The following is a 25,072-nucleotide window of genomic DNA, read 5'->3' as shown; positions in this document are numbered from 1 at the left end:
CCTTGTGTTTGACATGTCTGCTCTAATGCATACCGTCTGATGTCCTGAAGGTGTTTTGGATTATAGTTCCCACAAGATATAGCCAGCATGATCTGGAGAGCATCAGGTTGCCTATGCCACTGTTTATGAAATTCCCCAATCAGTGCCCTAATACACGATAGTATACACTTGACATTATCCCATCAAAGGCACCTGGAAAACTTAGGTATTCCTGGGAAAAGGACACATTTCACATAAATGTGTAGAAAAGCAGTTTTTGTAAAGTAAGATTTGGATCCCTCAAACGTACGCACAGTGCAGGTGGCCACGATTGGGTGAGGAACCAAATGTTTCTTACTTACTCAGTCTTCATTTTTTTCTACTCCAAATCTTTCTACTCCAAACTGCCCCTACCCTGTCAGGTGAAAGATGCATGCTTAGCAGGATGAAATAACTTTGTATAAGCTTGATTATAATCTATTGGGAGAAATTGGATGTAGGAAAATTTTCTCAAGAACACATTTGAACTGGAGACCAGGACATAATTAGATTGGAGCAAAACCTGGTTTAGTGGTGGCAATGCTGGAGGCAAGAACAGGTCTAAAGACAGAAGGGGCTACAGCCCGTCTTTAAAGATTTGACAAATTAGAGTACATTTTGTACAAGCAGCAAGGTATTTGATTGGCTATAAACAAGTATTTGACTATATATAGTATATCATGTATCTGATGAAGTCAATGGGATACATGAGATGATGGGGCAGGACTACAAAGACAACGGGGATTTTGAGAAAACAAAGAGGCAGTATTTCACAAACATGGTTTCTTTATCTTGCTTTGCTTTCCCAGTACCTTGGCCTTCTAAATGTGTTAAGGGCTGGACTGAGAGTTTAGTTTTCTGTGAATGTATATTTTAGCTGATTTTAGCTCCCCCCCCCCCAATTCTCCTTTATCAGGTCACCATGTAATTCTTGAGGTTAAGGTTTATATATACTTTTTGAATCACTTAAAAAGTTGATATTAAAATTGTTAGTGTTGTATGGATTATGGTAGGCATGTTTAATCAAATAACCGGAAACACAAAAAGGAACATGCAAAATTTGACATTCTGGTTATAGAACATACTGTTATTCCCCAGAACATATTGTTTTTCTCCCAGAATTGGTCAATCTGGCTATTTTCGTGGTGGTTATAATTTTATGAAAAGCAATCTTCTAGGAGAAGGGGTTTCTGATATTCTGAATGAAACAGAATGGACTCGAAACACAAAATCAGGAAACAATTCCTGGAAGATACACTACTGAAGAATAAGAATGGAAGAATCAGTTTATTTGGAGAGAGAAAAAATAAAATATTCTGAGGATCAGAACACAGAATTTTGCATCCAATCACAAATTAATACTTACTATAATATAACGATCTAACTATCTTATCTAAACCATGATCAAAAGTACAGGCCATGGCTACAATTCATAAGTTACACACACAGAGACAAACTGTGTGGACATTTTAGATCAATATTCTAAAAGTCACCATTAGTTGACTCTGAGACAAAGAAGCAAACACTGAGAAAGCAGTGATTATGATAAAAAAACGAAGACAGTTGAAAAGACAGGTACCGTAGGATGAGATAAACCTAAAACCATTATTAAAATCAAGGAAGCATTTGTTGCTGCAATGTTTATAAGTTCAATTCACATAGGATTTCAATCTTCAACATTCTGGGGAACATATATTCAAAATTTCAGGAGTTGTAGAAAAATATGTTAACATTTTTTGAAATATTTTTCTAAAGATATGCAAGTCAGGACATAAACCCCTTATGGGGTATTTTTGCTCATATATCACTACATTTTATTTTGAGTACTCATCACAGCAAATGTTCATTTTTGTCCATGTTTTCAGCCCACATATATACTTTAGGCACCCAGTGGGTTCTACAAGCCAGCTAAGTCAAGGAATTGGTTTGAAATGGAATCAATCCCACGGGAATACCCAAGTACTTTGGATTAAGTGGGCTGTGGATCAGGTTGTGCATTCATGAGTAAAGAGTTCAAGGCTCTTACGCCACAAACAGAACACAACGCTGCCTTTGAGGATTTTAATAAATGTAGGGAACACAGCCAGCCAAAGGGTTGCTGTCCAAATAGACTGACACACAGGCCAATGTAGCTTCTAATGACAGAGTAAGATAATGACAGGCCCCACTCAAAATCAGCAGGAAGAGGAAGATCAATCTTGGCAGAGTGAAGGAAAAATGCCGGCTTTCTTCATGTTAGCTCATCTCATACATATCTGCCTTCAGCTGCTGCCCCAGTACTGGGGCGCTCTGCATTAACTACACGGTGGATCAATAACAATTACATCTTCTCAAAAACATGACACATAGCAGGATTGGGCTGACATTTCACTTAGGCCAACACTGATCTCAGTGAATCTGATTCCAGCCCTAAATTCAAGTCAAGCCTAGGTCTAGTTAGAATAAGCACGGAGAGGAAAAAAACAACAATAACAACAAAAGGGGAAACTTAACTGCTCTTGCCTTAGCTTTGGAGTGAAACTGTCAACCTCACCCTTGCACGTTTGTAATTTAGTGTTCTTCCTATTGTGGTTGTAAATTTTTAAAGTTGATCCAAAGGAATAATAATAATAAACAAATTACTTACTGTGACATCAATGTTAATAATATCGCCATCCTGGAGAGGGCGGCTTAAGCATAATCAGAAGGTAAAGGGAAAAAAAAAGATACAACATTTAATGGTGACAGGCAAATCTTAGTTAAGACAGAGTAACAAAACAAATACACCTTATCCCATGTACCCCAAAGCTACATGAAAAGTATCAACATAATTGTCAAGTAGAATGGAAGGAGGCAAAGGGGATAACTACTTTTAATATTGAGATTCCTACCAGTTCAAGTTAACTCCAAACTATAATTTAAATAAAAGAAAGAATCCATAATATAAAGCAAAGGAACAAAAATCACCATTATGATTATCTTATCACCATGGAAAGACTGACATTTGGCATCTCTTATTTTCTGAACAGGTAATATTCATTAATAATTAGCAACATATTCACGTATAATTAACACACACACTCCACCTTTAGATTTCCAGAAAATTAGTATAATTTTTCTGTTGAGTGACTTTTCTGTTTTTGATTATCTATCCCAGACTGAGGTGCTGTACCATGCTGGGAAAAGAGATGGCGAAGCGATAATCTTTGCTTTTATTATTATTATCCTCCTCTGATAAGTGCCAACATCATTTTCTTACCGCACAGCAACCGGTGATACTTGGTTTTGATAAAATACAGTGACCGAGCCAGGCTGCTGTATTCATCTCCATTCATTTGGATTAAAGGAGAACTTCCACGCAAACCACATGGAATATGTAATGAACTGTAATGTGGTATATTAAGTAGGCTGAATGGATACTACGTTATGAGTGTGTAACGAGGAAAAAAGACATGGGTAGCCACATAATCTTAATTTGCAATAACAAAAACATGAATACCTGTCAGGAATTCCATGGCTTACCACGTTGTTTACTGAAGTACAAACAGATTTTGGAAAACCTTTAAATCCTAGAGGTGACGGGTAACCATTGTGCTTGATTATTTCATGGTGAACCAAATAATCTATTTCTTCTGTAGTCATGCCAACCTGAAAGATCACAATTTCAAATTGGTGCTGAATTAAGTGTCTAGTGCAGTCTCCATACTAAACAAACATGGCTAAAGGCTTTTTTTTTTTAAAGATGCACTCCATTTCGATAGAATGGCTTAGTATCAATGCAATCTTCCAGGAAGCATTGGGGCATCTCTAGGACCCCCATCCATCCCCCTTCCCAAATGCTACTAACAGGCATGGTCGCCTCTCCAACCTTCCTTTTATTTGATTTACACGTGCAGCAGAAAATCAGAAAAGTACAATCAAATACATTCTACCACTTCTTATGGCAGATGATGGGTTGCATACGTAACTGCTCCTCTAAATAAAGATCTTGCCTCAAGTAAACAACTACCTATTTTGAAACTTCTCCTTTCAACACAAAGTATTAGTTTTTTTTAGCTGCAGGGAAGATTTGAGATGTCAAACACTATTCCATTGCTTCGAGATCTTTTGAGGGAACCCTGTCACTGTGTCCTGCTCCAGCTGTAACTCTGACCTGAAATGGAAGAAATGAATAGTGCAAATGGCATATTCTATCACGCTGCATCCAGACTTCTTGGAGGCTCCCATACAGAACAAAAAAGGCATCACTCTTAGGAAAATAAATCCTTTGCTATACAAAAGTCAAGAGTCCTAGGAAATACCCCACTTTGTCCTTGTTCACGTGGTTTAAGTGAATTCTGTCCACATAATCCTCTTTTGCATTCCCAGTCCACTGTCAAGCATCAGAGAAATGCAATTGCTTGGTATCAGGCCCTGCCTTTTTGCTCATCTGATGTTCTAAATTCCTGTATGTTTGTTGAGATTGCTATATAAATACAGGAAAGCAGTATGGTTATTTTAACCGCATCTGCATTCTCCATACAACCATCTTCTTAGCAATATGGGCAAAATAATTTTATTTTCCCCACAATCGACATGATTTTACACTGTGCATTGCTGACTATATTATTCCCTGCTTTTAGAATTGCCATCCTATTTTAATATTTCAACCTATCCCTGGAAGCAGTGTCTACATCAATGTAAGCAGCAGTGACTACAATGCCGTTATTCCTGTATTAGCATTTCCAATCCAGCACCCCAATTTTAGATACCTATCATTTCCAGAAACATTCATTTTGCAGCTCAAATTTTCTAGATTTTGAGTCATACCGGAATTGATTATTTCTGGTAAGAGTTTGCAACTAAGGTCCGTATCATGTTTGAATATAAATAAAATATGGGAAAATATACTTTAAATATTATCATTGCAACTCCTTTTCCTGGAACAGTGCCAAGATAGGAAATAGGTAGGGCTGAACTTTGAAATTTAGTAGAAAAACCTCTCTCATTGTCAAGAAGTGGCTTTGAGTGTTCCTGCGAAAATTGGCTGTGTTTTGAATGAGCTATAAGCCCATGAATATGATACTTTAACAAAGGAATTATTAAGGGTATAAATTATCAGTAGCTTTCTTACTTTGCAAAGATGTGCAGTTACCTGCAATGCAGCAAAATAATTAGGAATTAGAAACATAAAACTATTGCGGAATTCCATTTTTCTTTAAAATAGATATTGTGTCTGAAGACAGGGAGAAACAAAGAGATAAATTGTTATCTCCTCAAACTTGGATAACAAAGTTTGGGTAAAAAACATGATGGACTTCAGCAATTTAAATCTATTACTTTTCTTTCACACTAAGAACCCCATCAATTCCAGAGATGGGCCATGCCCTCAGTGCTTTCCAGCTAAGATGCAACCTCTAAATAAACAAGGCAACAAAATTGCTGTCTATTGGTATATATGGCTGCTAATTTAATTCTCAATTATGACCCTTGTACATATTTAATTAACATTTTATGAGTGTGTCAGTCTATATGTATAATTTTTGGAGGGTATTTTTAGCTATTGTTGAAATAAAACCATTGAGTAAACAATAGTAAAACTGTAATAAGGGGAAAAAATGATACTAATCATTTCAGTAAACAAATAATGTACAAAACCAATTTATCCATTCTTATATAATAATTAAAATGAAAATGCATCTTAATATTAAACTAAAATTCTGTGAAAATAGTTAATTGAGAAATATGGAAACATTATTAGACATTAATTTCCTTGAATAATCAGTACAATATTCAATATATAGATTCTATTTGCTCAAAAATCTTGGATTTTACTAGTGCCAATCTGCCTGATTTTCTGTAATTGCATTGTTTGCTGCAATTTACTAATCCATACATATAATTAGTAGCATTTTTCTGAATTTTCTTGTGATTAATTGTGATTAATTCTGCAGCCCTCAAAATTAGTTTTCATTGATGTGCATCTCACTGAAAAAATAACATGAATTTTAGATAAAAAGCCTGTTTAACCAATCTTCACTTATATATGCAAATATGATTACATAAATAACATTTTTATACACTACACATCATGGATTTACTAATTCTTTTTAAAAGCAACCCAAGTAGATTTTGAGATTACACTTGTAAATATTAATTTCCATTAATATACTAAAATAATATTGTAATTGCTTTTGTCCAAAATAGACAGGCATGTTTAATAACAGACATTTAAACAATATATAAAATCTTCCATCTGAATACACTGGAATCACTGCAGTTTGTCCATTATATAAGATCACTTTTTCCACATCCCCTCATTTAAATAGATAATTAGCAATATCTCTCTGCCTACCAAAACCTATGCACAACTTGTGCATGTTATCAATAAAAACGTATGCGCAAAAGCCTATGAAAACTATTTTCATAATCCATTACTTTTAATCTTAATATTATGGTGTTTTTCCTGACAACTGCCAAGACAATTTTGATGGTTGCTGTAAACAGCAACTATTTCATTCCAACATTTATTATACTTGGGAAGAGGATATGCATTTTGCCACTCCCCCAGCCCAAGTCTTAGTAGAGTCTCTCCAAATGTTATCACCAAACTAATTCTTGATAAGAATGGGTGCTTCAAAAAGTAATTTAAGTTTCTTTTTATAAAATGTGCTCTCTGAGCTTGGTTGTTTTCTTGCAGATGTTTCACTACCCAAACTAGAACTGACTAGTACTGATGTTACCTAGTTTGGGTAATGAAAAGTTTGCAAGAAAATAACCAAGCTCAAGAGACCACTAAGGACCTCTCATTTCAACCCTCAGCTACAAATATTCTCCTTTATTGGTGATGTACTGTTTTTTCTGGCTCTGTCCGTTTGTTAAAATGTAATCTCTGGAACACCATCAAAAGGTAAATGAAATTCTGGGCTGAAAAGAATTGCATGTCCTTGGTTTTAAGTGATTGCCCTTATTACTACCATTATGTCATTACCGAATCATATTGTATAATATTTGCATTTAACATGAGTCTTTCAGGTTTCAATCTTTACTGTTTTGGAAGTTCTACCTCAATTTATTATCTGGTAATACAAAATCAGTTAATCTTTTTGCCAGAATGCCAGGTCTTTAAAGATATCTCACTTGGAATATTTTTACGGTTATATCATTTTTAATCAAACAACACTGTGAAGTCAAGGATTGTTCAATTTGTGTGTGTGTGTGTGTGTGTGTGTGTGTGTGTGTGTGTGTGTGTGTTTTCCCCTATAGCTGTGCTTAATTTAGAGTTTGTAGTTCTGAACATTTCAGGCTTGCTTGATCATTTCAGGTTATTCAATTTGAATATTTTTTCATTGTCACAGTCTTAAATGTTTATTTTCATTAATTTCATCTTTGTTCTGTTTAATTTATAACCTGCAATTTTACATGATGTCATAAAATACTAGGTCTTCATTTAGCCACCTGCATATAATAGATATTATTTAATATAGTTTAATAATATGATCCTCTCTAATAAGTGGCTCTCAACTTAGAACAAACATCCCCCCCAAAAGTCTTTGAGTAAAACTAAGAACTAAGTTTTTGAGTAAACTTAGCAATCATACAATAAAAGGATCTGCCCTTTTATAGGCTGCCAATTGGCTAAAAGCAGAAAACAAAAAATAGCAGTAGATGGCCAATTTTCTCACAGGAAGAAATAAAAAACAGAATGCCTCAAGTAGCTGTATGGGTAGCTGTGCTTCTTAATTTGTTCATAAACGATCTTGACTGGGAAGGAGGAAGTCCTGAGCAAGACCAGTTTGCAAATTATAACAAATCGTTCAGGGTGGTAAAAACCAAAAGTAATCATAAAGTGCTCCAGAGGAATCTCTTCAAATGGTGAATCGACATTGAGAAGCAAATGTGGTTTAGTTTAAACACGTAGGTAAAATAATGCATGCAGGGGCAAACTGTCCTAACTTTACATATAAACTGATGGTGGTCTGAGATGTGTGTAACTAAGCAAGAACAAAATACTAGGGTTATGAAAATGTGAACTCAAGCTGCAGGAGCTATGAAAAAAGGCAGATTCCACACTAGAGAACATTAGGAAAAGGAATGGAAATAACATTAGCAACAGTATAATGACCTTGCACAATTAAAGAACAGTTTAGTATAATAAATTTGTGGAAGGTAAACATAGTTATCATCCAGGTCTATCAAAAAGCCTTCTTAGGAAGGAAGATTTAATAATAATAATAAAAAGCCATGGGTTTTTTACAGCACAGATGGTTTGCATAATTAAAAGAAATCCTAAAAGTTGGACTACTCTGAAAAATCTACTGATATGTGCAAACTGGCAAAGTAGATATAAAAACATTATTACTCTCTTCTTGGAAGGGATCTCTTTCTTCACTTTTTTTCTCACTGTGAGGAATGGGATGGAAAAGTATAGATCAGACATGTCAAACTTGCAACGTCACATGATGTCATGCAACGTATTGGGATGGTTTTGCCATTGCCAGCAATGGGTGGGCACGGCTTCCACATGACACATCCGGCCCACGGGACGGCAGTTTGACACCCCTGGTATAGATCAAATTGAAAATTGTTTTAAATATCCCTACTCTCTTAAATATCCCCAGCAGGGATATTTTACTGTAGGTGGGATACTTTAGGAATATTTTGGATCTAAGTTCCTGTTGCCAACCCAACCCTATTTCAAGAGCTGAGATTATTTGATTTTGGCAGAACCCAGCTATAGAAGCATATCCAAGACCTGATTTTTCCCTTTGAGTTTGAAGACTTGTCTCCAACCATGGAATGGGAAATATAAAGAATCTTCCTGTGGCATTTTTAAAGCAAAGAACTGATATATAATACAATAGCAATAGCACTTAAGATTTATATATTGCTTCATAGTGCTTTACAGCCCTCTCTAAGTGGTTTTTACAGAGTCAGCATATTGGCCCCAACAATCCGGGTCCTCATTTTACCAACTTCGGAAGGATGGAAGGCTGAGTCAACTTTGAGTCATTCAGAATCGAACTCCTGGAGTGAGTAGTGAGTTAGCCTGCAGTACTGCATTCTAACCACTGCGCTACCAGGACTCTAGTTAATCTACTTTAAATGACATTATGAGCTGGACATAGCAGAATTAACTACTCTAGAAGTAATAGTTAATTGTACTAAGTCTTCAAATTAATGTTGTATGCATGTAACAATTGTGTTTTAAAATCTTTGTGGTAAATTAGGGTCCTTTTCTGATATATACCTAGTTCTATTTTTTTCTCATTCTGCACAAAATTCAATTGTAATCACAGAGTTAAGCATCTATATTTACCAATTTTAGTTTGAAAACCATAAAGACCAAGAATTTAATTTAATGCTGAACTCTTTACTGTTTAATCTTTTTTCTTTTTGAGGAATTTTTTTCGTTTTCGTAATGTTGATATTTTTAAGAAAAGAATGATTTTATTTCACACATTATATGACGCATCATTCCTCAAAGAGGCTATGAATTTATTAAATTTGCATTAGACTGCATTAAAATAATATTGATGAAATGAGCCTCTTCTTTTGCTGATTTGTTACATATACAATTTGTATCAAACAACTCATCTTACATTTTCTCCTCCAGATATATCTGGTAATCCTCAAGAACTTTGCTTTTATGAACTTCACAATTTTATACTTTTTTTGTTTTCAAAGATTCAAACATATGTTCTATCTCAAAACTCTTTCATTATTATAGCTATTTTATTACAACTATCTTTGATATTGTATTTTTTTTATTCAAAAGAAATGTCATATATAAGCTTTATATATACCCAGGACTCCATGTTGATCAACTTATATGTTATCACATATTGACAAAAGAAATTCTCTCAATTATTTTACTTTTTGTATGAAGGCTGAATCTTTGATTTTGCTTCACAAAATTAAGGAGGTGTAATATGATAATATATGAGATTTATTCAACTTTTCTAATGCTAGAATAAATCTTATATATTATCATTGTAGGCTGTAGGAGCTACCAGAAGCAAATATACTGCTCAAAAAAAAAATAAAGGGAACACTTAAACAACACAATGTACTGTATTTAATAGTAGGATGTCTTATCTTATGTTCCCTTTATTTTTTTGAGCAGTATATATTCCTGTGTATGTATGATGTACAATTTGAGAGAAATAGACACACAGTAATTCAGTGAAATGGAACTTTTCCAAACATTTTTTTTTAAAATCTGGGGAATATATTTACCGGCTTTAGCAGCATAACATATTCTGTTAAAATCACTTATCATCATGATTTCTCCTTTATCAGATTCGACAATTACATTAAAGAACACAGTTAGATTTCTTGGTAAGATAATCTTTATTGTCATTTTACTGTGGGCACAACGGCACACGTCAAAAATGAAATTTAGTTACCCGCTCTCAAAGTGAAACACATACATGACACACACTTAAAACATACTATATACAACATATGTATAGACCCACGTTCCTACATATACATAACAATAAAATATTAAATACTGTCCATCTTGAACACTGTCGTTCAATATATATCTTCCATTAAGATGCTCCTTAACATTCAGGGTTTAGAATGGAATCCAATGGCATGTTTGCCTGTCACTGTGGAAGATGTTTTTGCGGATGAAATAGCAGGGATGTGATCCCTTCTTTAGGTTATAGTCTATGCACCTTTACAATTAGATTCATATTTTTCAGTCTGCTTTATTATTTTTCCCCCCCTCTATTTTAACTCTAGTCAAGGTCAAATTCTGTATCCCACCTTTTCCTTTCTTTTATACATTTTTCCCTTTCTCTTTTTTTTTCTTCTGCCAATTTCAGAAGGTCTTGGTCTATGTAAGAAACAAATACATACACACAAACTCACTTTCTCTTATAAACTATCTCTTAGATATTTTGCAAAGAAAAATCATATTCAATTTTAAATAACTTTAAATTTAAATAATCCAAGTGATTTTTTTAAAAAAATGGCTGGCAATACAATGAAATATTTCTCAATGGATTTTGTATGGAAATTGCAACAGCAAAACAATGTTAAGGTATCCATTTACCTTTGGGGGCAAGACATGTACAGTATAGATTAAATCTTTGGACCTTACACGTTTTGTTCCAAATGGAATTCCTTGTTTTATTAAAAGCAGACTATTTTAGAATCAAAGATTTATGAACTGAAACACTAAAACATTCTCCTAAACCTTGCACATTTGCCCCGGAACCAGAATAATATATGAAATTTAAATTCAGTTTAATATTGCATTATTTGTTCAATGCAATATTAGCAAATGTGTATATTTCATTTTAAAGAAGCTAAAGTAACATTAGTTGATTCTGATCAACTGCTTTTGTTGTATTTTTTTTCATACAGAATCCCTGGCTTTCGCTTCAAAACTTTGGCTGCATTAGATTAACATGTTAAATAATGTTAGATTCAACAGCAGCTTGACATAGAGAACTCAGCAAGGTCTAATATGAATATTTCAGGTTTGGATTCTTAAGAAGAAAGTTCAGTTCCAGTGTCTAGTAGTGGCTCAAAAATGCTCTTAAAAGGAAAGAGTTTTCAATTTTCAATGTACAGTATCGTGTATTTTAAAAATCATTGAGCCCTATACAAACTTTGAGGAAACTGCCTAGTTTATAAATTTATCAGATGGTCTTCAAGCCATCTTTAAAAAAAAGTTCTTCCTAACTAGCAGAATGCTTTTACTGATAGGTCAAGTAACAGTTCAGAAGGGGCAGCTTTTTAGAGAAAATAAACTATGGGGAAAGGGTTAAATTGTTCTCTTTTTAGTGTTCCTTCCCCCCCACCCCTTTTATTCCATTTTGTATTATTTCATGCAGTTCTTGCTGGATACCATTCTCTCTAATAGAAAACTCGCTGCCAAGAAAAATGGAGGCAAAATTAGTTTGCAGAGAAACCAGAGGGGGATCTCGGCATGCTTGAGGAAATCCTGAAGTCGGCAGAAGTACAGAGCATATTTTTCAAGAACCATCAAAGTCCCCCACTTCGGTATACAACCTACCAAGAAGCAGAGGTATGAAATGATGGGAAAGAAAAGTGGGAAACAAGGGATACCAATCAGTCTGTCTGAATACCTTACCACTTATTCATTATTGTGTAAAAAGGTATGGGTGGTGAAATGTAATACTGAACAGGAATCAGCAGAATGAGATATCCAATATTATTTTATTGTTGTTCCCATTCCTCACTCCTATATTTATTTTATTTATTTATTTTAATCCCATTTATATCCCGCCCTTCTCCGAAGACTCAGGGCGGCTTACAATTTAAGCACAAACCAATGTGCTTAGCAATAGCCTTCATTCTATGTATATACCTGCTTATTAGGGCTTTCGCCCCCCCCCCCAAGCGGCATTATTACAAAGTCAGCTTATTGCCCCCAACAATCTGGGTCCTCATTTTACCTACCTCGGAAGGATGGAAGGCTGAGTCAACCTTGAGCCTGGTGGGATGCGAACCTGCACTAATTGCAGGCAGCTGGTGTTACTTAAGGAGGCATTAGCCCACTGCTCCACCAAGGCTCAAGTACCTCCTCGTCTGTTCTTTAGTCTATCGTATTATATAAACATACACCTAGAGATTCTAGAAAGAGTACAGAGAAGAGCAACAAAGATGATTGGGGGACTGGAGGCTAAAACATATCGGGAACGGTTGCTGGAATTGGGTGTCTAGTTTAATGAAGAGAAGGGTGAGGGGTGACATGATAGCAGTGTTCCAATATCTCAGGGGCTGCCACAAAGAAGAGGGAGTCAGCTATTCTCCAAAGCACCTGAAAGCAGGACAAGAAGCAACGGATGGAAACTAGTCAAGGAGAGAAGCAACCTAGAACTAAGGAGAAACTTCCTGACAGTTAGAACAATTAACCAGTGGAACAACCTGCCTCCAGAAGTGGTGAATGCTCCAGCACTGGAAGTTTTTAAGAAGAGACTGGACAGCCATTTGTCTGAAATGGTATAGGGTTTCCTGCCTTAGCAGGGGGTTGGACTAGATGACCTCCAAGGTCCCTTCCAACTTTTTATTATTATTATTACCTCCTTTCTCTTCATTTGGTTGTCTGAACTATCATTTAACAAAGCCTTTCCTTTTTGTAGTCTTCTAGGTTCACCTTATGTTAATACTCTACTCATTCAAAATTGTTTATCCCTTCTGTAATAAGGTCCTATTTTTCGCTGTTCTTCTTTCTTAAATGTTTTTAACATCATGTGGGCTGTTGTATGATTCCACTCCATGTAAATAAAAAATAAAGACATCCCTGAGTCCAGCTCTGTGCCTGGTTACCAATCGATTCATCTATGCAGTTTTCTTGGTAACAATATATATATATATAAAGGAAGGTTTGCCCTTGCCTTCTTCTGAGATATTCTTTTCAAAAACTTTCTCTTCTAGCCTATAGTCTGGAATTCCTTGACGGTCTTCCATCCAAGCACTAAGATTAGTAAACCTTGTGTAGTTTCCAAGGCCAGACAAAATTGCCAAGGTGTAGGATTGGGTCTATGGCACACATCTGCCAATGGAACGACATCCACCAGATCAATGCTTCTATGCAAAGCTTTCTATGGCTTCTTGTTGCAATTTTTCTCTTTAATTTCTTGTTTATTCCTCTTGTTTGAATTCTTTGATTTTTTTATTTATGTTTATTGGTTTTAAAACACACATTTTAAAATGTCAGCTTATAACTGTCCATTAACCACTTCATATATTTCTTTTCCTCAAATTCTTGACTCTTCTTCCTTTCCTATATTGCTTCCTTACATTAGATTTTTCCCCTCCTCTTTTGATTTCAATAATCTTTTAATTGCCTTTGTACGTTTGGCCTTGTCTATTGTTTTTTCCAGAAGATGTTTATCACAGCATCTGAACATCACTGATATGTTTATTCTTTTGCCTTTTCCATCTAACCTTACCATACTTTCATTCTTAAGATTCTTCACCTATTCAAGTCAGTAACATCTATGAACATTCAATTCTCACCTTAATTTTTCTATCCAGCCAGTCTCTCATTCAAACTTTTTGTTTTCATCTTTGGAACATTGGAAAAATTGGTCCTTACCTTTCTTGTGACATAGCTAAAACCTTATGAAGTCTGATCTCCATTTAATGCAATATTCTTCTTAGGCTTCATCATTCATATCTTGTACCTTTTGGTCCTTAATCTAGCTGCTTGACATGTTCAAGTGCTTGCGATTTCAGCCATCTGATTCTTCTTTTTCTTTTGTTCTCTATTCTAGCTCTTATTTTCCTTTCATCTTCACTAGAAACTTCTTTAGGTTACATTTACATCTTGGCAGGCTCATGCTCTTCATTCTAATTCATTTTCTTTCTACGCTGCCCTCCATTTCTGTTTTCCATCTCTGCCCCCTTCTCTGGCTAGATAGTCTCAGTTAATTTGTTGATTATATTTTATGCCTAAAGGATAGGTCAGCAAAGCTCAAACACAATCGTATTTGCCGTCTGGATTGTATGAATGGAACTTTGCAAATTTTTGATTAAGACAAGCAGACAAACTTCCCACGACAAAAGTTCTGTTTCTGTCCATTTCGTGCAAAGATGAGCTGCAAAATTCATCATTTAAAATTTGTCAACATGCTAAAATTACAAACCTTGGGGTTAGGCTAGGTGGCCTTTTGGTCCCTGAGTACGTACAGTTATATACACCTTGTTGTGCATTCCTCAGCTTATAGTTCTGAAAGAGTATCCTCAGTTTAGGAATGAGATATTAATCTGGCCAATAGTGCTGAAGGGAGCATGTAGGGTTTCTTTCTCTGCCCCCAAATCTCCTTTAAAAGAGCCAAAATACATGATTTTAAATTATTGCCACAATATTACCACCAATATATGTGGAAAAGTAGTTAAGTTTTAGACAGGTTCAGCTCTTCACTAGGATATGGGGCTCACTGGATGAATTTGAGTTAGTCCCTCTCTTTTAGTCAAACCTGCCACACAGGATTGTTGTGGAGGTAAAAGGAGAGAAGACCTGTTTTGGAAAATCTGGAAAAATGTGGAATGTAAATGCACTAACTAACCATACTTTTAAAAAATGTGTGTTGTTTTAAAATATGATTTCCCCCCCCCCCACTGGGATTGCTTGTTTCCTTATAGATTTAACGTAATAAATGGTATAAACAATGTGCCATGGCATGCTTTACAAACAAGTTAAAAATCCAGAATATGTTTAGAAGAAAAGGAAGACAGAAAAATATCTAGAAAAGCAATACAGATAGTTCTCAACTTACAACCATTTGTTTAGTGTCCATTCAAAGTTACAATGGCACTTAAAACAGTGACTTATGACCATTTTTCAAACTTATGACCATTGCAGCATCTCCACGGCCACATGAACACTTGGCAGCTGGGATGTATTTATGAGGGTTGCAGTGTCCTAGGCTCATGTGGTCACCTTTGTGATATTCTGACAAGCAAAGTCAATGGGGAAACCAGATTCACTTAACAAGCGTGTTACTAACTTAACAACTGTGATGATTCACTTAAGAACTTTGGCAAGATAGGTAATAAATGGAGCACAACTCACTTAACAACTTGCTTGGACACCAAACTCTGACTATTAAAACCACAAGGATTTTAGAGAGGCTTCAGATACACAATAAACTCTACTCAGCTTTGAGTAGAGCAAATCCAGAGTTTAATCATGTGCTTTTAAATGTTCAGTTTATAAAGACAAGCTCTTATTCTCCTTTTTCCCCCCCAATAGTCAAGGCAGCAGAATTTCTGTATTTCTCATAGGCACAAATCATTGTCTCCTTCTGGTCTTCCACAGGGTGGACAGAAATTTTAAAATTCCAAACATACAAGCCAAATAAAACAAATACTTGAAAAGAAACTGCTTAATTTTCAAGGCATATATTGGAATTAGCTTTTGGTGGTTTGGTACGGATACAGATGGTGGGGGAAGATGGATCAAGGAGGGCAGCTTATGAATAATCCAGCTGATTTGTTGAAGGAAGCATGTGAAAAGTAGGAATTCTATTCTACAGAGTTTATGATGTACAATATATAACTATGAAACGCATATATGTAAAAGGAAATGTTATGAAATTTCAAAAAGCAAAGCCAAGAGCTGCCAAGCTTGTGTTACCTTTACACTCCTCACAGCCAGAAGCAGGACATGACGGGCCAGCTGACAAGCCTGACGAAGCCGTTGAATCTGATCTTCATTCTTAAGGTCTATTTCATCTCCCATGTCAGGCAGAACGCCTGTCGTCACATAGTCTGGCTGCTTTATATGCTTGGAAATGAGGGAACAAAAATGAAGATCAGAACATGGAGCATGACAATGGGATCATTTTCTTAGATACAGCCCCCCCTCCTTCAACCCGTCTTATTGGTTGTCTGAGTGACCTTCCTAAGCCATCAGGGCAAACCCTGAAGCCTGCCCCAGTATTTGTCCCACTGCCCTTTTGAACTTCACAGTGTTTGTTACTTGCAGAGCCTGTTAGCCCTACAGCACAGAAATTCAGGGTATCACAGCAGCTTTTCAGACCAAAGGTTCCTAATGGCACTCTCACTTCTAGTTTGCCTTTTTAAAAAAAAGAAGAAGAAGAAGAAGAAGAAGAAAAATCCACATTTTCAAAACAAGCCAGGTAACTTGACAGAGTTCTGAACTGATAAATGAATGGAAGAAAAAAGTCTAAATCCCGAATCTCATAAAAGTGGATAAGAACTCTGACTCTGTATCAGTGTAGCAGTTATTCAAAATTATTCTATGCTCTTGCACACGTATAACAATGTGTGTGTATAGGTCTGTGTATATGGATGTGTCTTCATGTGTCTTTCTCTGTGTGTGTGCGTGCGTGTGTAATTTTATAAATACAAATACTCCTGATCTGTTAGGTTTCTAACATGAAAGACATTAGACCTAAATACTGGCTGGTATTTCATTCATTCATTCATTTATTTGTGAGTTATATTTCTATCCTTTTTCTTCAGGAGTTTAAGATAGTGAACGAAGCCCAAAATCATTAGGCGCTTCCGTGACTGAGTGGCTCTCCTCTCCTCTATCCAACCTAGGCTAAGTGTAATGCCCATACCATAATGGCACCACAGCATTCAATACCTAGGCAGACAGGAGACTTTTCTTCACCCTTCTAGTTCAGCAGGATCAGAATCATCTGAGAGGGAAACAATTCCTAATCTCACAACCCTCCAAACCTGAAAAAAATCCAGCATCCCGGGCTTTAGACTAGTCTCAGAAATTAAAATAAATGAGAAGATGGCAGTGACAGATCACTTTCATCAGCTTACTGCAAAGAAAACAATAAGAATCTATCCATGTTGTCCTCAGGGATCAAACTCCACCCAAAGAAGTTTACAACAGGATCTACACACAGACACAGACACAGACACAGACACACACACGAATACATACAAAAATATTTCCAATATTTTGAAAGTACCGTAATAGTTTACAGATTATGAAGTAATTTCAATAATAAAAGCCACCACAATTCAAAAATTGTTAATGAACATGAAACAGAAACAACAGCATGCATTTTCTAAGAATCTGTCTGAATCAAGGATTAAACAATGAAATATGCCAGTTATTTGAAACATACTGTACTATGTGGCCATTTTTCTATTACTTGCTTTAAGCAGTGTAATAATAATTAGTTAAGCTACAAATCATGACAATTGAACAACTTTTTAATATGAACACTGTTAGCTGGCAGCATGCTACTCAACGAAGAGACAGAGAAATGTTTTTGGATTTGCTAATTTAAAAATGGATATAAAAAGAACTGGTGATATATGGCCAATTCCTATTTACATGATTTATAATCAATTTCATTGTTTTATAAACAAGAGGCTAACCAAAAAAAGTCACATTGGGACTTAGCAGCAGCAGGAGTATCAGACTGAGACTAGCTGAGAAATTGACTGAATGCTACTTCGTCCACCTATGTTCTGATATCAAATTCCAGCCCTGGTAACAAAACCATGATTCAAACTGCTAGTTGTTGGGATGCACTTGATTATTCATTTAATAATTCTCTATATTGACTGCTAAAAGGTGCAATAGTACAATAGAAAGGATAGTACCTTTGGAACTGGATGAGCAGGAGACACATCAGCTGGCCAAACTACATTATAAGCATTTTTCTGTCTGTGGCAAAAAAGGTATCTTCTTTGATGAATGCTTGACTGGTACAAGCAGATATGATTAACTGATGAGCAGAAAACACGCTGACAGCCAGTCACATGGCCTGTGGACAAATATATATGGTACAGTATCTGTATCAATGGAATAACTTACCATTTATTACCATGTTACCATATTAATGACAACATTAATACTTTTTAAAAGACAGTTTGGCTTTGTTCTACCCTGGCAAATATACCTTGTGCACACTCAGAGAACATGTTTGCTTGATATGACATTGAGATCTAGTGTGGCTCAAAACAGGACTTATCTTTTATTTTTAATCAATTAACATGTTCAAAAGAGGATCATGGCTTACCATCAGCCACATCATATTACAGCAGGCTTAAGAAAGCTAGTTTATTTAGTGTATTGTAAAGGGAGAATAAATACTGTCTAGTATTACAAACCATCTATTGTGAGTAAAAGTAACCCCTAAGGGGAAAAAAACCCAATTATGCAATGTTGGCTGAAAAAATGCTAAGCAAGATCAGATTTGGTTAGCATTTGGATGGGAGATCACCAGAAAATTTCAGGATTGAGAAGCTAAAAAATTATACTTGGAGAAACTCGATGAAGAAAGCATGAACCAAGCTTAATTCAAAGGAAAATCTTATCTTTTAATGGCATCTGTTCCCACTCCTTCCTTCCTTCCTTCCTTCCTTCCGCTCTCTTTCTTTCCTCCAGCAAATATATTAGATTTTTCCCCAATACCAATGATAAAAGAGGTTTCATTTAAACTGTACCTCGAAAATAAAAAGATAGACTCTTTCTATTGGCATTCTGAATGGGGGTTTTTTTTGGTGTAATTACTAGTTCTACTTCATGTAGCCATCATTCTCAAAATGCCTGCACAGCACACACGGTGTAAACAGTGGCGTAGCATGGGGGGTGCAGGGGGGGCCGGCCGCACCGGGCGCAACATCTGGGGGGGCGCATTAGATGCATTTTACTTTAATTACATCAGTATTTTCATAACAAACAATACATGTGCTTAGGGGGTAAGGGTTTCTTTAACTAATCTAGTGGAAGAGACTCGAGTGCTAAAATCCACGGGTTAGGGGGCGCAAATTACTTGCCTTGCCCCGGGTGCTGACAACCCACGCTACGCCACTGGGTGTAAATATTACAGAAAAGAACACCAATAATAAATTAGATTTCACAACAAACACATGAATTCTGTTTGGGCAATGACACATCCTTAGCAGAAAGATAAAGGAGCAAAGGGGGCTGCAACAAAATGGAGTGAGGCTGTTTCGTGCAAGCCAAAGACATCTTTGAATCTAAGCCTCTTATGAAATGATAGAAATAGTACAATACTGTAGGGGGGAAAATGAAGAGGGGAGTCAGGCAAAAGGATAGCAAGGATGGAATTAATACAGGTGTACTTGTTACGATAATGAACAGCAGGAGTGAGCCGCCCAAAATATTTTACTGTCTGAAGGGTAAAGTCAAGGAAATGTATGAAAAATCTCTCAAGAAATCTTGGCTCCAAAGATCTCACCGCTGTTCCATGCTGAAGATAAAAATACTTTGTTATGCCTGAGTCAGCATTGACAAGCAGTCCCTCCAGTTTCCTTGGCAAGATTTCAGATTTGATTTGCCCTTGCCTGCTTCCTAAGGCTCAGAGTGACTGTCCCAAGCCACCCAGCTGACTTCATGCCTCAGGCAGGACTGGAACTCAGTTCCTCAGTGTCGAGCCTGGTGCATTAATCATTATACCAAACTGGCTCTAAAAATTACAAACACCATATAATGATAGTATCAAAGGCAGCTATCACCACCTCCTCTGCCTACCTTTAAGGTGAGCTACGCTAAGCAAATTAAAAAGAATCTGGATATGCCAGAAGAAAGACATAGATGACTTGCCAAAAATAAGAAGGAAAACTACACAATTACAGTCAAAGATAAGCTAATTAATCAGTAAGCCAAGTAATTATCATTATTTAAAGCTGTGAACTATCTTAAGCCCATTTACAAATCTCACTGAATTCAAATTTGAACCAGAATACTGGATATTTGCAGAAGAAGTATAAAATAAGATGAATTTTCCATGATCTGCATCCTGAATTGCAGGATTTCATCAAGGTAGAGAAATTGGATTAAAAAAGAAGGCAAAAGCTATGATTTGACATGTATCTATATCCAGGCTAAATTCTACAACAGGGAACCCCAACCTTTTTGAGCAAGCAAATTATAGGTATACTCACATGTTATAGTCACACTGACCAAAGAGCTACCATTTGGTGTCACTAAGTACAAATACAAATATGCCTGCTCATTTATGAAAGGCAAACAAACAAGGCTTCTTCCTTTCCATCCTGTCTCAGTTTATTTCCTTTACTTCTGGGCAGATGGGCATAATTCCAAAGAAAGCAGTGGTGATAGCCCTGTAGTGTTTTATTTTTGAAGACTGCCTTAGGGCTAGATACAAGGGCACAGAATCATCCTTAGACATAAAGATTATCCTCATGGTTAGAGGTTGACTTCAAAACATGGTGGATTTTTATTTTATTTTTTTAATTAATAAAAATAACCCAGAATAAAATCATGTGGGGCATGGAGCCTGGCAGACAGGAAGGGAAGTTTCTGGGATATATCAGCTCCACAACTGCCATCTTGAACATCCAAACCCCCAGAGTCGTGTTATATGCATCTTCTTGTCCAATGCGGTGATTTCCTTAAAATGTTTCAAAATATATTTTAGAATTTTTGAGGGGGGAAAAAACGTAAGATTTCCTGGCGGATAGTAGTTTTTCAATCCTACTAATTTCTCTCCTTTGTAGCTTTAGAGACATTTTCCCTTTACATTTATAAAATATTTGGCTTCTTTTATGCTGCCTCCTCTTTCTAGTATTCCACAAAACACATGAAATACAGAATGCATGAAATATACCCATTTGTTGTAATTAGAGCAGTGGGACACTCCTTTCAGGAGCCCAAAAAAATGCTGAACAAAAGGCCAGGCTGAATAGGAGCTGCCATTTTAAGACTTTCTGCAGGGTTCATAATGTTCTTTCCAGGCAAGTAAATGAAAATGGCTTAGGTTTGTATAGCTCCTCAAGGGATGACCAAGGATCAACATATTACGGGCAACTTTCTTTTCTCCATTATTCCACAGGTCTAGTACATGGCTAGAGTAATGGGGCAGAAAATGGAGCTTAAACCCAAATCTTTCAAGCAAGATGGAAATATTAAGGAACATTCTCTGGTAACGAGGAAAAGAAGTTTACTCTTGGTTTCTACAAGTCAGTGCACCATTCCTAAGTTTGTAAAGATATAAATGACAAATGTATGTGAAAGATACCTGAACACATTCATGAAAATATGTATCTTGGAGCATTTCATAGAGTGTCAATTGAACACATGCACTCTCATTGGTAGATGGTGACATGATGGCTCAGCGGTTAAGATGCTGGGCTTGTCGGCTCAAAAGCCGACAGCCTGGGTTTGAGACCTGATTGTCATGCAGCAGGATAAATGCCCGCAGTTCAAAAGCAAGCAAATGCAAGTAGATTAGGTACCACTTTGGTGGAGTGGAAACAGCACTCCACGACATCATGTTGGGCACATGACCGTAGAAACTTCTTTGGACAGAGTTGCCTCATGGCCTCAAAATGGAGACTAGCAATGACTAGGAGAGACTAAAATCTACAGAGACTCATTTCCTTCTTGGTAGTGACATATATCAGCTCAAGCAATACGAACAACAACACTGATCAGCAGAGCAGCACAAATGGCATTTTCTCCCGTTGATCTCATGGATCAAAAGTATGACAGGGATGGAAAGTATAATGGCCTCCTGAGCCCAATACGCTCCTTTCAATGGACAAAATGGCAGAAGCATTGGAGGGAGAGGAAAATTCAAGCTTAGCATCCCTTAGTTTTTCTTTCTCCTTCATTTTAGAGATGGTTTTCTAATTATTTCTTTGAACAGACTTTGTACATTCTTCTCCCAACTAGGAAATAAAATATCTTGTCCTGTGCATGGATTGGAGCAAAAACTGTATTGGGGACCCCTACTTGGACTATTAGACAGCCAGACTCATTGTAAAGATGCATTCTTTGATCACTGCATCATGCAGCAGAAGCCACAATTTTGGTGGAGAACAACCACATTTTTTTCTAAACAGCAGTCAATTACAAAGCAAATTAACTAAATATTGAAGAAGGCAATGGCAATCCAATTACTTACTATTGTACAAAATATGCTTTTTAATTACCTATCCCAACTTGATAAAAATGCATTGGTATTATTTTTATAATAACGTGCTTTTTCCATTCTCTTGCAAACATCACTTCTCTATTTCTTGTTTGACTTTTTCTCTTCATTTTTCAAAGTGCACACTACCTCATGTAACATAAATACCATAAATTAACCCCTATTCTTCTTCTTTATGTTTCTTTATAAAGTGGCCTTTTGAACACATCCTCTTTAACATCCCAAATTCGAACCTGTAAATAAGGGATATCTTTACCTCTCTTCCTCAACAGATTTTTCTGTGATTGTACAAAATACTACTAATTCTCCAGTCCTCCTAGACCAGCGATGGCGAACCTTTTGGAAAATGCCTAACTTGATTCTTTAGGCATGTCACACCTATACACCCTCCACTGAAAGAGAAACAGTTTTTATCTCCGACATGTCTAAGGCCCCCTGAACAGCAATACCTAGGCCTGAGGTAGAGGCCTGGGCCTTGACTTCAGCTCTAACATCATTGCTGCATTCAAAATGGTTGCCTCACGTCATTTCCCAAGGTGTGTGAGCTCTGGAGAATGACACAATTGCCCTCACAGCCCAGCACACCCCAAGATCTGCTGTTCAACGCTTATCTTCAGGTGGTGCTCTCTGTTGCCAGGTCCCTATCCAAGGCTGCTCAAGGTCATACAAGCCCTTTGTTCTTGAATGGCTTTGGAGAATGCTCTTCCACGGCCACTGCAGTCTCCAAAAACACCCCACTCTCATGTGATTTTTAGAGGCCACACAAGGGCATGGCACTTCTGGAGGCTCCAGAGGCCACACAAGAGCACATGAATTCTGAAAATTGCAGAATGGGCATGCTTTCGAGAATAATTGTTGTTGGGTGTTGGCACGTCAAACATTGTGGCATGTCATTTTTGATAAGCATGTCAGAGGTTCGTCCTATATTCTCAATCTCAGATCAAATATTTGATTCAACATCCCTTTTCTGTACTTATTCAAGCCATTTATCAGGTCCTATTGGCTAAGATACTCTGGAAGTAAAAAAATTAATCCTTGCAGTTCTATAAAACTCATACCAAAAAACATTGCTCGGCTATCTCCCATATGAGTTACTGAAGCCAGCTCTAACATGCTTTCATGGGTCTTCTAAGGCCATCTTTCACTCTCGCTGTTACAACTACATCCTCTCCTCCCTCCTGTGTTACAATTACATTCATCCTCAGGTCCATAATATTAAAATAAAAATACTGTAAGCTAATAAACTAATACCAGGTGTACAAAAATAAAAATTAAATTAAAACCAATTAAATAATTCATATGCGTTCTATAAAGTCTTTTTTTTCATTATCTGATCCTTTTGGATATTCTGCTAATTATAAGTAGGGTTAAGCTATACCTCTAAACTCAACCCCCCCAAAGTGAAATCCTGATTACATTTTCCCTTCTAGCATCTAAGAATTTATTAAGCATCTAAGACGGTTGAGATTTATTCTCCTTTCTCGCTTCTTAATAAATGTCAATACACTCTGGATACTGAAAGCTCTATTTATTACCAAACTCTTCACTGGCACACTGGCACACTCTCAGGACAGAGCAATGAACTCAGTTATGCTTTCCAAGCCTTGTTTATAACCTCCACCATTTCTACATACTTATATACAGGTTTTCCTGGTTTCAGGAGATCCAGGGCTTTTTTTCCTCATAGAACGCTCAGAACGGAGTTCTGGCACCTTTTTTGGATGGAACCTTGTAGGGTAGGGCAAGGCGGGTTGTATGACATGTGTGAGTTCTGGCACCTTTTTCTTTTACAAAAAAAGCACTGAGGAGATCAATACCAAAGTATTGATCAGGGGACAAATTGGAAAAGTGGTGAGTTACTATGGATTTCTTGGAATAGAGATAACCCAGATTTTCTTAGTAGACAGGTTCTCCTGCTCCAGGAGATCAATATTGCTCAGGTTTTTTGAATGATACTTCACGCTGCATCTCAGCAAAGTTTCTTCAGTACAATGATTATGCAGACACAAATGCATTATCAACATAAAAGTAACTGCTATTGCAAGTTGACTATATTCCTTGGCTATCATCAGAACATACAGAAAAAACTAATTATCCATTGCACCTGCTAAATATTTTGGAGATCCACATGAAGAGCTATACTCAATACAGCAAGAGCAAATAAATTATATAAAAATAAAATAACCAATGGATGGCACTTTTTCTATGAAAATATGTATGAAATTACATTGCGCTGCAAATCATGCTAAATTAATCCACTGATCAGTTTCCTTATCTAAAAAGTAAGTTTCGGTCAAAACACCCTTACTGACTGGATAGATATTTAAGGAAGGGGGGGAGGGGCAGAAAGTAAACCAGCATTCTTTTGAATTCAATGATAAGCAGTTTCGTGAAACATCACAATTCAGAATTATACCCATTAAGGATTTAAATTTCTCATCAGACGTAGACCTCTACAGCCTAACTTTCTATACAGATGAGTATGATAAAACAAAGTTTATAATTTTATTTCTCAAGCAAGCTAAGATGATTCCTGATTAAGGATAGAAAAGCTGCAACTTTCAAGATGTTGAACTCCAATGTCGATCATCTCCAGCACTCTCCAACTTTTTAGGGGGCATTTAGGCACTCGGCACTACTAGCAATTATCTATCATGGACTGGGAAATATATAACTAATAAAAAAAG

The 25,072-nt window shown here is 36.4% G+C and overlaps 1 protein-coding gene across 5 annotated transcripts in view; it reads right to left on the bottom strand.

Moving 5' to 3' along the window:
- Nucleotides 1-25,072, bottom strand: part of METAP1D (methionyl aminopeptidase type 1D, mitochondrial) — an 89,302-nt gene that overhangs the window by 26,304 nt on the left and 37,926 nt on the right. For 4 of the 5 annotated variants that reach the window (XR_014024615.1, XR_014024616.1, XM_081313835.1 and 1 more), the window contains exons 2-5: nucleotides 18,064-18,227; nucleotides 16,103-16,252; nucleotides 3,497-3,645; nucleotides 2,645-2,687 (exon numbers count right to left, since the gene is read on the bottom strand). Coding sequence is in view for 3 of the 5 variants with exons in the window: in XM_081313835.1 (XP_081169961.1) it covers nucleotides 2,645-2,687; nucleotides 3,497-3,645; nucleotides 16,103-16,252; nucleotides 18,064-18,227 (506 nt within the window). In the remaining 2 variants the exon portion in view is untranslated. The remainder of the gene's footprint in view (nucleotides 1-2,644; nucleotides 2,688-3,496; nucleotides 3,646-16,102; nucleotides 16,253-18,063; nucleotides 18,228-25,072) is intronic. The other variant, XM_081313836.1, reaches the window with a different exon arrangement.

Source organism: Vipera berus (assembly GCF_964194415.1).
Source record: "Vipera berus genome assembly, chromosome: 1".
Lineage (NCBI taxonomy): Eukaryota > Metazoa > Chordata > Lepidosauria > Squamata > Viperidae > Vipera > Vipera berus.
Note: the sequence above shows the minus strand (reverse complement) of the source record. Positions and strands in the feature narration are given on the sequence as shown.